The following is a 14563-nucleotide window of genomic DNA, read 5'->3' on the forward strand; positions in this document are numbered from 1 at the left end:
CCGTATGTATGTGTGTGTGTGTGTGTGTGTGTGTGTGTGTGTGTGTGTGTGTGTGTGTGTGTGTGTGTGTGTGTGTGTGTGTGTGTGTGTGTGTGTGTGTGTGTTTTTTAACATGACTCCTATTCAACCAGGCAAAATACCTTTTAGGTCAGACATCCTCATCAGAGGAGGCCTTTCTCTGCTGAGGAGGCCGTGTGTGTGTGTGTGTGTGTATGTGTATGTATGTGTGTGTGTGTGTGTGTATGTGTGTGTGTGTATGTGTATGTATGTGTGTGTGTGTGTGTGTGTGTGTGTGTGTGTGTATGTGTGTGTGTGTATGTGTATGTATGTGTGTGTGTGTGTGTGTGTGTGTGTGTGTGTGTTTTTTAACATGACTCCTATTCAACCAGGCAAAATACCTTTTAGGTCAGACATCCTCATCAGAGGAGGCCTTTCTCTGCTGAGGAGGCCCCGCACCTCGATTCTAACATGCATGCGTTAATCAATGTTGCTTTACATGAATAGTATACATGTTATTTATTTATGTAACTGGTAATAAATAATTCAAATGTTTAAACATTACTATTGTCTACTCTCCCCTCCTGAGTCCAGATGAGAGCTGTCCACCTCCAACCGACCCTGCAATTTTATTTAATAAAAATAAGAAAAACCCTCAACATTTTAACTCTGGTGAAAATTCATAGCATTGATCATTTCACATGTATGTCAATAACAAAACAATTAAATTTGAGGATAAATATTATAAAAATCAGAAAAACAGCAAAAAATGATCTTGTATTTACACAGATAAAAATTTACAATGCAAGATTAATTATGTACACATGATCCAATCTAATAATGCAAGGTTAAATCATGATGGCTCGTGTCATGGCGGCCTGCAAACTCTCTCATCCTACAGATAACAAAGGCACAAATATTATGGCTATCCCTGTTCTATTGGACACCACAATAGCAAAAATTACCATATGTCTAATACATATTGGATATGTCAATCTTACTTATCATATCATTATACCATAACATTCATATATATTTTTGTTTACTAGATTGTTCAAATTACATTCATATCAAGTTAGATAATTTCTCCTCCCCCTTAATCATTTAAAACGTTTTCTCTAATCTGGAACAGTTTTTCTCCATCTTCAATCATCCTTCTATCTTTAAGGGACTCTCATAAGAAATGTTTTATTCCACTAGTGTATTTATTACGTTAATGTTTTTCAGTCAACACCTTAGATTTATTACTGTTTGTCTTTAAAGCTCAATACTTTTGGTAAATAAATGATATTGTAAAGAGTGTTCTCTGCCAAGGACACTCAACTTTTATAGAAATATGTCATTAAAAACTGTTTCTAATCTACTAATACATTTATCACAATATTCTCCAAATACTTTTACCCTGGTTGGTTTAATCTCAGATGTGTTCCGAGTTCACTCATCTTGTAACTTACTTTAACCTGTAATAATTCAAAATTTTGAAAGAAAATAAAAATTAGAAACAAAGCAAAAGGCTCCAGTCTGTCTCTCCTCTAGACAAGAACGACACTATGATCCACACACATGAGACTGTGATAAATGAAAAACATCTTTGACCTGTCACATATCTTCAGAGAGAAGGTCTGTGTGTATTCATATACTCACATCAACTTGAGTGCGGAGATTTGTTTTCTGTCTGGGCTACCAGTTTGAACTGAACCACGTTGGATCCTTCACATGTCATTGACAAACAAACAACAACTTATATACAGGCATTTAAATCCAATCGACGAAACTGAAATTTTAGAGAAAAGTAGTTAGTCAGCAAAAATTATCATTCATAGTGCAGAGAGAAAGATGGGGGATGAAAGATGATTTGCTAAAAACTAACATTTTAACAGTTTTATCAGCACCAGGATGGGTCTGGACAACCTGTCAAAAAATGGTTAATAAATACACAGAACAACTTTTATTTAATATCGTCTTTTTGGCACCAGATCTTAGAAAAAGTATTTATTAAAACTCTTTAAACCCCTTTTGTGTTAAAAAAAACTCTCCTCGGTAGCTTATTCTGGTACATATTTGGGCCCTGCAGCTTCTGGCCAGATGTCCGGCCTTCCCACATGTCCAACAGTAATACTGGCCCAATGACATTTGTCCTCCACACCTGATCTCCCTATTTCCACTTCGAACTCCACCCCTGTATGATGTAAATTGGTAAGTTATCTGCTCCATGTGGAAAGCTCCTTCAGTTTCTAATGGTGGGCTGACAGCTGTCATCTGGTCCATTTCATGTTTCCTGCATTTTTTCTTCTTTTTCTTAGTTTTCTCTCTCCTGTCTCCCAGCTGCTCTTTAACCAGTTTCTGGTTTACAGATGTAAACAAACACATCTCTTCATGATGTCTCTGATCTTGTCTCTCTATGTGGTTTACTAATGTAGCTATTAAAGGCATCAGCTTGGTAATTCCTGCACCAGTTTCATCTGTGCAGTCCCACCCTGTATTTCCTCCACCCCGTTTGTAATGGTATTGCTCGGGCCGGGCTCTACACCCAAACTAAGCAGGTCGCCTGTCAGTAAGTCCTGTCCCTCACCCCTCACCTCATCTGTTGCTTCATCTCTGTCTTTCTCCTTTATTTCCGCCCAGTCTCTCTCAGTGTCAAGAGTTTTTTCACCTTCCCCCATCCGCAGCACGGGCATTTGGAAAGCGACAGGTTCACCGGGGTTAACCTCTGCATGTTTGCTGTTCGATGTTTGTAGTCTAAGCTCAGGGTGGGATTCAGCTACTCGTAACAAAGTATTCACCTCCTTATAGGGCCTGTCATGGTCCCCAAGATTTAGTGTGTGTTGTTGGTGTAGATTGTGTGCAGAGATGTTGGTTTATTTCACCCGTCCCCATTTGGGTAGGATCACCTGTTTCATCAGTTTCATCCAAGCTTGGTGCTGTAATCACCTCAACGGCCTCCTTCAGTTTGTCCTGTTGGGTCTGAAAAAAATTACTGAAATAAAATGTGAGTTTCAAGAAATCTTGTGCCCGCATTGTCTCTTTAAGGGCCTTGCCCTTCATCATCCATCCTGCACCTTCAGCTTTTGTACGTGCCTGTGACAACCGGTTTTCCAATGTAGCTACATAACGACGTTGCTTTTCAATGCTTGGTGCAGGGCTATTTAAATCAATAAAAAACCCATCTGCAATGACTTTTTCTGTCCATTTATCAAATGTTTTAATTTGTCTCTTTGATTCTTGAAACGAAAGTGTTACGTAGTTTTTTCTTTCCTCCCACAGAGCCTTCAGGCAGTTGTTCTTCCATCGTCCTTGACCCTTGTTTATTACAGATGACACCTAAGTGTCGTTTTTATCTTGATTAGATTAAAATTACAACCTAAAATACGAACAGACAGAAACAATCAAAACAACAAAAACCGCTATCTTTCTATTTTCAGCTGTACAAAATCCTAATCCAACAAAAACATTTTACCCTCTTTTGACCATGAAAATAATATTTATCTGTCCCTTTCTGCTTGTTCTAAAAAAACTATCTGTCCCTGTTTTTAATAAATCCATATCCTCATCTGCAAAAACCTTATCCAGCAAAAACGTTTAACTCTTTTTTTGACCATGAAATTTATCTCCATCTGTCCCTCTCTGCCTGTTCTAAAAATTTCTAATTATCCCTATCTTAACCATCCATATATTCTTCTTTCAGGTACCTCTTCTAGACATTTCTAGGGATCATTCTTCTTCTAGAATCTTTCTAGGGATCATTCTATAAATTGGTGTACTTTAAAGGTTCAGCCGTTCAAGCTAGCGCATCCCTGACCGAAAATAGATGAGAATAAAAATGTATGTAAAAACAATATAAAAACAGCTATGTCGCTCGGGGATGCACAGCTGGCCAGTCTGTAATGTCTTTTGTTACAGACCTAAAGGAAACTATCATAAACAGAACCCCGAGGTTATCACGTTTTCCGAGGAGGATAGCAATTTCTCCTCACAGGCACCTAAAACCACATACGTTTTTTTCGAACTGTCACATAACCACACTACTTGACGCTGTCCAGACGTCCAAGTTTTAACGCGTTTCTAATAAACAGCGATGGGGAATTACGCCCGGGACGTCTTTCGGACTGAGCACTTTTTCTCGTAAATATTCTAGCGTCAACAGCAATGATGCCACAATTTTTACGTGGGGCTTTAAACCGTCAGCCACATCGTATCCTCTGTATTTTTCAATAAACAAACGACAATTTATGTACGGGCATTTAAATCAACTGAAACGAAGCGTAAATTTGAAAGAAAAATTAAAGTTTCGCGTGTTTAAAAACGCTCGCGGACCACTTCCGGTTAGCGTCGTTGCTAACGCTTCCGGCCCGCTCCCCGCGCGTCCAGGTGAAAAAAACATTACATATATAAATTGTTACGTCCGATAAATACACACAAAATCACGTATGAAACTGTAATGTTCTACTGCCTTTTAGCTCTTTAAAATGCGTGCACCGGACCGAAAACAGAGCAGGCTGAACCGTCCTTGTAGGACACGCAGAAATTTGATGTAACAGGTTTTCTGCTTACCTTGAGATGATAATAGCCGGCTTATTCAGTCTGCTCTTACTCCGTTCACCTGCTGCTTTGTCTCCATTAAACAATAAAAAAGGAGAGCTGCCACTTCTACAGACGAGAGGCCAGGTTTCGGCACCAGCTGTTAAAGACGAGAGCTGCTGCTGGCCACCGGATCCGGAAACCCCCTCCAGCCCATGTCTTTACCCCCGGCTCGAACCTCCCTCAAAAGTGGCAACTCATGCTAACAAATAAATCAAGGAAACGTCCATTGAGTTTTATCAATTATATTAAAAAAGGCAGGAGAAGATTACAATTTCCCAGCGCTGGACTCTACGCAATCCTGTGACGCGTTCACAGAACTGGAAGAACCCCGAAGTCCCATGTCGTCACTCATTTATGGGGTCCTAGACTCCGCCTTTCGCAGAAGGGGAGCTCAGCCTATCAGTGCATGAGGGGGCGTGACTAAGTGTGGTTTTATGTGTACTGATGTGTAAGGAAAACATGAGACGGTGCTTTAAAGCCTTTTCTACGTGATGTGGCAAGCTGATTAAACTATTTCTTGACAGATATTGAATTATCAGGGAGACTCTCTTAAGAGTTTGCTGGCCCAGTTTAACCCAGTCAGAACCGGGTCATAATTTCATTATAATCCCGTCTCTGAGCAGATCAAAACATAGGACCAGTCTAAATAGGAAATATCTTAACAGTGTCAAACTGGTTGAAAACAACAAAGTGCATGCTCAATAATCCAGGTACACTGGTTGTTTTCAACCAGTTTGACACGACTGTCAACAAGGAAGAGGGCCGGCATGGAGGAGGGGCGTACCATAGAGACCATCTTATCACAAACAAAACTGGTTTGTTCCACTTTGGAGTAAGCTATTGGGGGAAGAATCAGTTTTGTTGTGTTTCCTTGACTGATGAAGCCTTCTGGATCGAAGGCGAAACGATTCAGCACAAAAAAAGAAATTGTCCAGATGACCTGACTGAAAAATGTTGGATTGTATACCTGGATTATTGAGTTTCTGTCGAGCCTGACGCCATTGTGCAACCGGTTAAAGCACAATGTTGACTTCTTCCGCTCCCTGCTCTGCTTTGCTTCGCAGGTCATGTAACCAGATCATATGACCAGTCAAATTGCAGCCTTTGCGATTAGAAGATCTCATTTTATCGTATTGCGATATCATTGCACATTGCAAATGCAATTAATTGTTCATCCCTAGTCTGGAATCAAAATCAACTGGGACACCACAAGTTTTAAATATTTTGAAAAGAAAACATAAACCAGTAGTCACGGCTCGATCCGCTGAAAAGACGGAGCTCCTTCATGTCAGGCCCTCTGAACGTGGACAATGGGTTACAGAGGGCTCCACCAGTTGGTTTTCTATTTTGTCACCTTACAGCTAGAATTTAAATGAATTTTAATTTAATCATAAATAATAAGCCTCCACAGAATCCTCAGATTAATGAAATTAAACGGATAAAAGCTTGGACTTTTAGATCAGCTGTCAGCCAGGTAATATCCAGATATCCTCACTAAAACTGTTCCTCTGCCTTTTTTGGACCTTTTGCAGTGAAGTGTTGGACAGTCTGAAGTCGGTGATTGACAGGTCCAAAGGTCTGAAGATTACTGCAGCTCGTCCTGTGATTTTAGCAGCAGAAGAGAATCTCCATAAAATGGTTGTGGACTTAGACAAAGTGGTCTCTAAGGTAAGATCGCTGTTCTTTTACATGTTCTGTGCTGAAGATAAGGTTATCTGTCTGTTTTGTTCTCCTGAAGTCAGGTTTGTAACATTTAGCTGAATCACAGCTGTGGGTGAAGATCTGATGCCTTAGGGGCATTTTCAGTCTTTTAGAGGTGTTTTGGAGAGTCGACTCCTGCGAAGGAGTTCCAGTCATTGTTTATCGAAAATTGAGTCATTCTCTCAAATAGAATATTATAACAATAATAATAAGTCAGAGCTTCTTGGCTTTCTTTTAAACGCTCAGACACTTCTCACATCACATCAAAGAGCACATCATAGCTGCAGTGTCAGATTATCTTTTTTCTTCTGTAATTTTAAGGGGAAATGTTTTTAACTGTATGAATTTTCATTGTTTGTTTTTTAAGTTGTTTTGTGCTAAAATGAAGCCTCTTATTTAGAACATTTCTAGTAAACCGTTCTGATTGATGAATAATTTTACATTCAAAATCTGAACAAAATGCTTTTTATTAATATTGGAACAAAGATTGACCAGATCAGATTATTATTATTTTCTCCTTGTAAAAACAAGTTTAGAGCCCTGAGTTCAAAGGTCCCCTGGCTTTAATGAGACATTAGAAAGTCAAGTTCAAGTCAATTTTATTGTCATTTCCATCACATGTGGTGCATAAGGTGGAACAAAATTATGTACTCAGGGTCCCAGTTGCACCTAAAAATAGCAAAATTATAAAGTATAAAAAGAAACAGTAAATGAGGATCTAGGATATACACTAAGATATATGCTAAACACATACCAAACAGTACGCTGAAAGATCTAAGATATACGCTAAACACAGATAATGTAAAACAATACGGCGTAATAACAGTGTGTATAAATGAAAAACCAATCTAAGGTCTGAAGAGACTCTGAAAGAATCAGGAGATTCAGTTAATGGTAAAAGCTTTTTTCTGTAAAGTATTGTTAAATTATCCTCTTTTCTCACCAACTTATAATTGAATTGGATTTATAATTTGGACTTGTGCTTATTGTTGTAGTATTCCGAGATGAGCTTTGTTCTAAATTGTAGCTAAAGAAATATTCTGAATTGAAGCCAAAAGTTGTGTGACCCACAACCAACGAGAAGCCATGCTAACTGATGTGTAACACCAGATTACAATAAAAACTAAGACAAACAAGACTGTCTTACAAAATTGTTTTACAAGATACAGAAGGACCCATCACTGCTCAATGCTTGGCCTGCCACAGGACCTTTAGCTTCTCCCATGAAAGAAGTTGTGACCTCAACCATTCAACAACTACAAAGACTGTAAAACAAAAAGGCACTAAAGGGTTAAGGGTTGTTATTTCTCTCAGGCTGGGTGCAGCTCCCTGATCTAGAATCAGAACTGATGTCTGATCCTTGTCTTTGTAGGTGCAATCAGCAGAATCTGAAGCAAAAATTGTTACCCAGTACAGTGAACTGGTTAATGAGGCCAAACAACAGTTTCAGAGGGAAGTGAGTAGCCTTACTCCAGAGATCCAGGCCAACTGGAAAGGCCTCAGTAAGTACACCCAAACATGCAGCTCATTTTTATCACGTATAGCCTTTCTGTACCTTCACTGACACAGTTTCAACCATTGAGCTGAAGTGTTACACTTGATGGAAGCTGTAATCAGGTTTAAGTCATGGTGAAGTTTCCCAGTTCTTTAAACTAAACTCCTTCCTTAGTGGGCCAACTAATCACCTGCAGGTTCCAGAACTGATCTCACAGCTTATTATTTCTGACACATAATTTGGTCAAATGGAATTCTGTAGATTCATCTTTGTTCCAGTCAAAAGGTAAAACTGTGTAAACCTGGCTTCACACAAACCACTGTCTGATGCAACTAGAAATAAAAACTAGTAAACATTTGGCATGCTCTATCATCTCTGCATGTTTGTCTGTCAGCTGGTAAACTGACGGCGGATGATCTCAATGCCCTGATTGCCCATGCACATCGACGCATTGACCAGTTGAACCGAGAGCTGGCTGAGCAACGTGTCAGGGAGCAGATCCACATAGACGTGGCATTGGAGCAACAGAAACTGGAGGACCAAAAGCTTCTGGAGAAAGCTGTAAACACAGCAATGGTGCATGTAAGAGAGGAGGCCAGGCTGGAGCAGGAGAGGAAGGTATGTGTGCTCTGTGTTAGCAACACTTTCTTACTAGTAACAGATATGTTCCTCCATGCTGAGTGGTATATATCAGCTAAAGACTTGTTACCTTCCAGCTATGTAGCTGCTGTTAATTGGTTACATATCTGGAACCTACCAGCTACATATCTGGTACTTACCGGCTACATATCTGGTACTTACTAATTACTCACTATTAGCTACGTGGCTGGCACTTACCGGCTACATGTCTGGTACTTACCAGGTACATGTCTGTTACTTATCTTCAGTGTGTCTGGTACTTACTGGCTATGTATCTGGCACTTACCAGCTACATTTCCAGTACTTACCCGCTACATTTCAGGTACTTACTGGCTGCATAGGGGCGGCTGTGGCTGAGTAGGGGCGGCTCTGGCTGAGTGGTTAGAGTAGTTGTCCTCTAATGCAAGAGTTGAGGGTTAGAGTCCACCAACAGTCACATGCCGAAGTGTCCCTGGGCATGACACCGAACCCCTCATTACCTCCGATGTGTGTCCCATCGGTGTATGAATGTGACCTAAAGCACTGATTATTCTTTGTATAGATATTGCAGAGTGCTGTATGAATAGAGTTGCACTTGGGTCCAAAAAATCCGACCCGGCCCCAGCCTGCAGCCATCAGCTCCGAACCCCACCCAATCCAACAAATTAACAGTAATTACAGGTCAGAACCCCCCCAAAAAATTTTCAAATTCAAAAGACCTAACATTTTTAATTAAGCTTTGACTGCTTATACTATTTACTTATACCTTATACCTATTTATTACTGCTTAGACTATTATTAATGGTCGGCGGATGCACGCGGCTGAGTAAAGGGGTCAGAAGATCGAAGCTGAGGAGCCGTCAAAGCACATTCAGTGCTTCGCCTGCCTCTGCTTACATTGAACCCTACTCTGACATGTCGGATATTTTGGGATCTCACCTGTTTGGGTCGTTGGCCGCACGCATCTGCTGAGTGTAACGGCTGAATGAACATCCATTTGGACGATGGATCGCTGGCAGCGGTCCATCTGACACTTAACTGAACTTTTTACCTCTTTCAATTGGCCAGTCAGCGCGCAGTCAAATGGTCACCTGCAGCAGGTGATAGTATGGCAAGCCTTGTTGGCATATAATTGGATCTTCGGCCGTGCGCGTGGGGGGGGGGGGGGGTCCGTGTGTCCTCTCACAGAAAATTTTGATTAACAGAGATGCCATTTCCTGCATTTTGGTGTATTTTAATGGGTTGTTATAGAACATCAACATTTAGCTATATTTGTAGACACTTAATAAAATTATTATTCTGGAGAGGAACAGCAGGTTTTGTGTGAATAGAGCAGCTCCGATTCTGTCAGGTGTCCTAACCCCCCCCCCCCCCCTCCCCTCATTTCACGGTTCTGAGCTGAACTCTTCTCCGCTGAATTCAGTCCTGGTTGTTGCTCTTGCTCCAGTCTCGTGGCACCATTTGAAGCACCTGAAGGCTTCAATTCTTGGTTGTTGGACAATCCATCCATCCATTTTTTATTAAAGTAAATTGGACTGTCTTTTTGACATTTTGATCGCTGTTGTTATTTTGACAAATTAGCGCCGTTGTTTTGAAACGTGACTTATAATGTGAATAACACATCAAACATTTCTATCTGTATTTTTTATTTATTTTTTACAGTAAGCTTTTTTTATTTATTATGTCTGAGATGTAGACACCTGCTGATTTTGTGTGCATGCTGTGTAGAGCTGTCTGGAGATGCTGTGCAACGTGCATTGTCCAAGAGGGTATTCTGTTGAATAAATTATTCTTTCTGTTTCGGGAGTCTGAGAGGAGTGGAGAAGGGATGTTTTTCAGTGCGCAGCCCCGCTGAGTAGGGACAATATTTGGAGAGAAGGAGTGAAGGATTCTGCACAAAACTTCCCTGCGTAAATGTGACCATCTGGAGCGTGTGAGCGAGCTGTGCGCTGCGCGTGCTGCCACTGGAACATCCACCCCACAGACTGGGTCCGCCAGGCTAAGGGCAACATCTCCTCTCGTATTTTTAAAATAAAATAATATGCAAAATAAAAATGCGCTATGACTTTGGACTTTTAGGGGCGGAGTTGCCGGTTCCGAAAAAAGAGTTGCCAGAACAGATCTTGTTCCGGCAGGATCCAGCTCAAATTAACTACTGTTTACTTGTCTGATACTTACCAGTTATGTGACTGGTACTACTGGCTACATGTCTGGTACTTACCAGCTACATGTCTGGTACTTACCTGCTACACGTTTGATATTTACCAGCTATGTGTCTGGTACTTTCCATCTACATGTCTGGTACTTATTGGCTACGTGTCTGGTACTTATTGGCTACGTGTCTGGCACTTACCGGCTACATGTGTGGTAATAACCGGTAGGCCTGTCGCAATAAACAATAAGTCAATTAATCGCATGATCAATAAAAATTATCAAACTCTTTTTCATGTATTGGCTTTATCGTTTCTTCATGTCTCTCTCTCTTTCTACCAAAGACACTGGATGCCAAAAGGCTCAACTCCAGTGCTCTTCACTGACCCCTCTCTCTTTCGCTTTTCTCTTTAAAATCTGTTTTAACCATCTAAAATGTTTTTTGATAGTTAAAAGCAGCTAATGAGAAACTAAGCTACGAGTTAAGCTAACGGGCCTACCTCAGGATAAAACATCCGTCTTGTTGAAGCTGCAAAATTCACAGTTGAAACCCATGCCTTTGTATAAAAAGTTTTTTTTCTCTGCAAAAAGAAGCTGAAAACTTGTTTACTGATTTGTTATTAAAAGCTTTGTGTGAAAAATGCTATGCTAAAGAGCTCAAACCACACTGAGTGTCCACCATTTTGAGAACCAAAAAAAGGACAGACAGCCCATGTCATGTCAATAGGCCTCCCTCCCATTTTTTCTTAAAGAGACACGCTGCTCGCTCCCTCACTATCCATCCTTCGTTTCAAACTGTCTTATGCTGCCATCCAGTGGTCAAAAAAGGTACTACACACAAATTAACCAACATTTCTTCTTACATTTGGCAATAATTACTAATTATTGTCAAATTTCAAACAATATTATCGTTTATCGCAATAATTTCTGAGACAATTAATCGCCCAGCAAAATTTGTTATCGTGATAGGCTTACTTACCGGCTACATGTCTGGTACTTATTTGCTACGTGTCTGGTACTTGCCTTCTGTGCGTCTGGTACTTACCTTCTATGTGTCTGGTACCTAACCGCTACATGTCTGGCACTTACTGACTACATATCTGGTATTTACTGGCTACATATCTGGTATTTACTGGCTACGTATCTGGTATTTACTGGCTATGTATCTGGTATTTACTGGCTATGTACTTAGTACCTATTAGCTACGTATCTGGCACTTACAAGCTACATGTCTGGTATTACCTGCTACGTGTCTGGCACTTACCTGCTACGTGTCTGGCACTTACTTGCTACGTGTCTGGCACTTACCTGCTACATGTCTGGCACTTACCGACTACATATTTGGTATTTACTGGCTATGCTTCACCACTCGCTCCCCACGAGATCGGATGCTTCTCTCCCTCCCTCTCCGCTTTGCTTTGCTGCTCTGTCTGTCTGTGAAATTGCTGTGAGACTCTCTTGCATTTCTTCCAAACCATAATTATGGACTTGTTTTGACCAGTTGGTCCCTCATCTCAATTTACAACATTTCTTCGAAGAGAAGACAGGCTTTGGGCGAGCCGATTTACCCTGTTGGCACGTACGCAGCTGGATATCTCATCGACTGGAAAACTTGATGATATGTCTATCTCTGCTGCCATCTGTGGATTTTAAGGATGCATATTTAATTGGATTTTCTATAACTGGTTCCTGCTTTTTGGATTCAGCTGGTGCTGGTTTTATCTACAATCAAGGAAGTCGTCAGCAGCAAATTTGGACCCGATCACGCTGCTTGCCTTTATGATGGCTTGGTTCATGTCTGGAGTACCCGGACTCAAATGCTTTGGGCTGAATGGATCAGATCTTGGGGGTTTTTACTCAGACACGTTCTATTGGTGTGGCCATGTTAATTTGGACATTTCGGAACCGAGTGGACCAACACAGACTGAAGGTTGATGTCATTAAGTTCTGCCTGTCCCCAAAACAACTGTGTGTTTATCTAAATTTTGGTCGCCTTGGTTGTCCTTGAAGGCCATCTTATCTAAAGTCGCCTGAAGAAAATGTGATCTGATGCTCACCACCCCCTCCCTGAGGAATTTCCAATTGATAACCAGATGAAACCCCGCTGAAAAAACTTTGTGTCATCATTTCAGGACTCTGGATTCTTATAGAGGTTATCCTTAGCCATTTCTCGACATACCTCGAGAATGTTTATGGATCTCACCGGAGGACATTGACTGATTACAGTGACCTCGAGAGCATCTGTAAGCGTTGTTGACCGGTCTCGTCTCTTCCTTCTTCCTGCTAGCAGTGTAAGGATGGTACCATTTGGTGGCTCGGTTTGTGTCTGTGTTTCCCTAGTGTGTTCTCTTTAGTTTAATTGGTGCCATCCTTGTCTCGTCACAGCTGTTTGTAATCACGTCTCGTCTTGTCCCTGTATATAAGCCGTCTGTTCAGTCTTGTTCTTTGTCGCGTCGTCTTCATTGGGTCCCTGTGTCTTCTGAGTCTTCTGAGTTTCCTGTATACCTCTGAGCTTCCCGTGCCTTCATCCCGTTTGTAAGTTGTGCTGCCTCGTCAGCCAGTTATTTTTGTATTTTATTATTTATCATTAAATTTCTATTTTTTACTTCTGCCGAGTTGAGTCCCTGTCCGCACTACTAGGTTCGCCTCAACCAGAAAACCCTGACATTACGACGCGACCATTCCAGAACCCAGCGGGCAGGGTTCTCTCTCGGCAAACTCACCTTTTTTCTTTTTTCCCTCCGCGAGCCATGATGGACGAGCTCCACTCCGTCCCTGTCCTTCTGCCGTCCCGCCGCCGTAGAGGCGGAAAGCGGCTCCGGAGGCAGTCCGCGGCGACCGGCCCGGTCACGTCGGCTGAACAGATTTGTAGAGCTGGTTCCGGTGTTTCTTTGCGAACAGGATCCGCCGCCTCACCTCCCAGGGTTCCGGTGGGGGCGAGATCCAACGTTCCGCGGGAGCTCTGGTCCACTCCTGTTCGGTTCGGCGAGGCTGGTCCACTTGACGCCATAGGGGCGGATTCCGTCGCCTCACCTTCCAGGTTCCTGGTGAGGTCGGAATCCGGCCTCTCACCGCCACACCGCGCCACGGCTGCCCGACCCAGCCAGACCGTACCTCCCGAGCGCAATCCCAGTGACTCTGTGGGGGGCGTGTTCCGCCGCCCCACCTCCTAGGTTTCCGGTGGGGGCGGTACCTGTCACCACACTTCCACTAAGAGATATTCCATTCATATTTTCATTTTCATCCCAAGAAATATCTCAAGTAAACAGTACTTTACTGGGTTTATTTAGTGCAGCCAGGGATAACCCGGCTTCCGCCGACGTCGTACTCTCTTTGATGGAGGATTTTTTTATTGTCTGTGCCTGGCCTTGCTCAGCTTCCAGAATACAATCAGTTTCAGACTCAGATAAGGACTTTAAAGGCCCCTTTAGTCACCACTATATCTGAACCCAGGTCAGCTCCTCACTTTTCCTGTTCTGAGGTGGATTCCACGCTGCACGCAGCCCCTGAGGTGGATCCTCACTTCTCATGCTCCAAGGGGGTTCCGGCAGACGCTCCTCAGCTCTCCCGTTCCGAGTGGGTCCCAGCCGACGCTCCTCAGCTCTCCGGTTCCGAGGGGTTCCAGACGGACTACGCATCCGTTCCTGCCGCCGCCACAGAGGGCTCTGTTCCTGCCGCCGCCGTAGAGGGCTCTGTTCCTGCCGCTGCCGCAGAGGGCTCCGTTCCTGCCGCCGCCGCAGAGGGCTCCGTTCCTGCCGCCGCCGCAGAGGGCTCCGTTCCTGCCGCCGACGCAGAGGGCTCCGTTCCTGCCGCCGACTCAGAGTGTTCCGTTCCTGTTTCCGTTCCTGCCGCAGAAGTTCCTGCCGCAGAAATTCCTGTTTTTGCCGCCGCCGCAGAAGAGTCAGTTCCTGCCGCCGTCGCAGCACCCAAGGTCTCTCCGTCGTCTGCTGCAGAGCCACAGGCCTCTCCGTCTTCTGCTGCAGAGCCACAGGCCTCTCCGTCGTCTGCTGCAGAGCCACA

At 42.8% G+C, this 14563-nt stretch overlaps 1 protein-coding gene across 1 annotated transcript in view; it reads left to right on the forward strand.

Annotated features, from left to right (window-relative positions):
• The window catches only part of immt (inner membrane protein, mitochondrial (mitofilin)), a gene marked incomplete in the record, with an annotated part of 102892 nt that overhangs the window by 67602 nt on the left and 20727 nt on the right, over window positions 1-14563 (forward strand). The window contains 3 exon segments of the mRNA XM_037676044.1: window positions 6111-6246; window positions 7652-7781; window positions 8169-8392. Coding sequence (XP_037531972.1) covers window positions 6111-6246; window positions 7652-7781; window positions 8169-8392 — 490 coding nt within the window.

Source organism: Nematolebias whitei, chromosome 4 (assembly GCF_014905685.2).
Source record: "Nematolebias whitei isolate Nwh7 chromosome 4, NemWhi1, whole genome shotgun sequence".
In the NCBI taxonomy this organism is placed as follows: domain Eukaryota; kingdom Metazoa; phylum Chordata; class Actinopteri; order Cyprinodontiformes; family Rivulidae; genus Nematolebias; species Nematolebias whitei.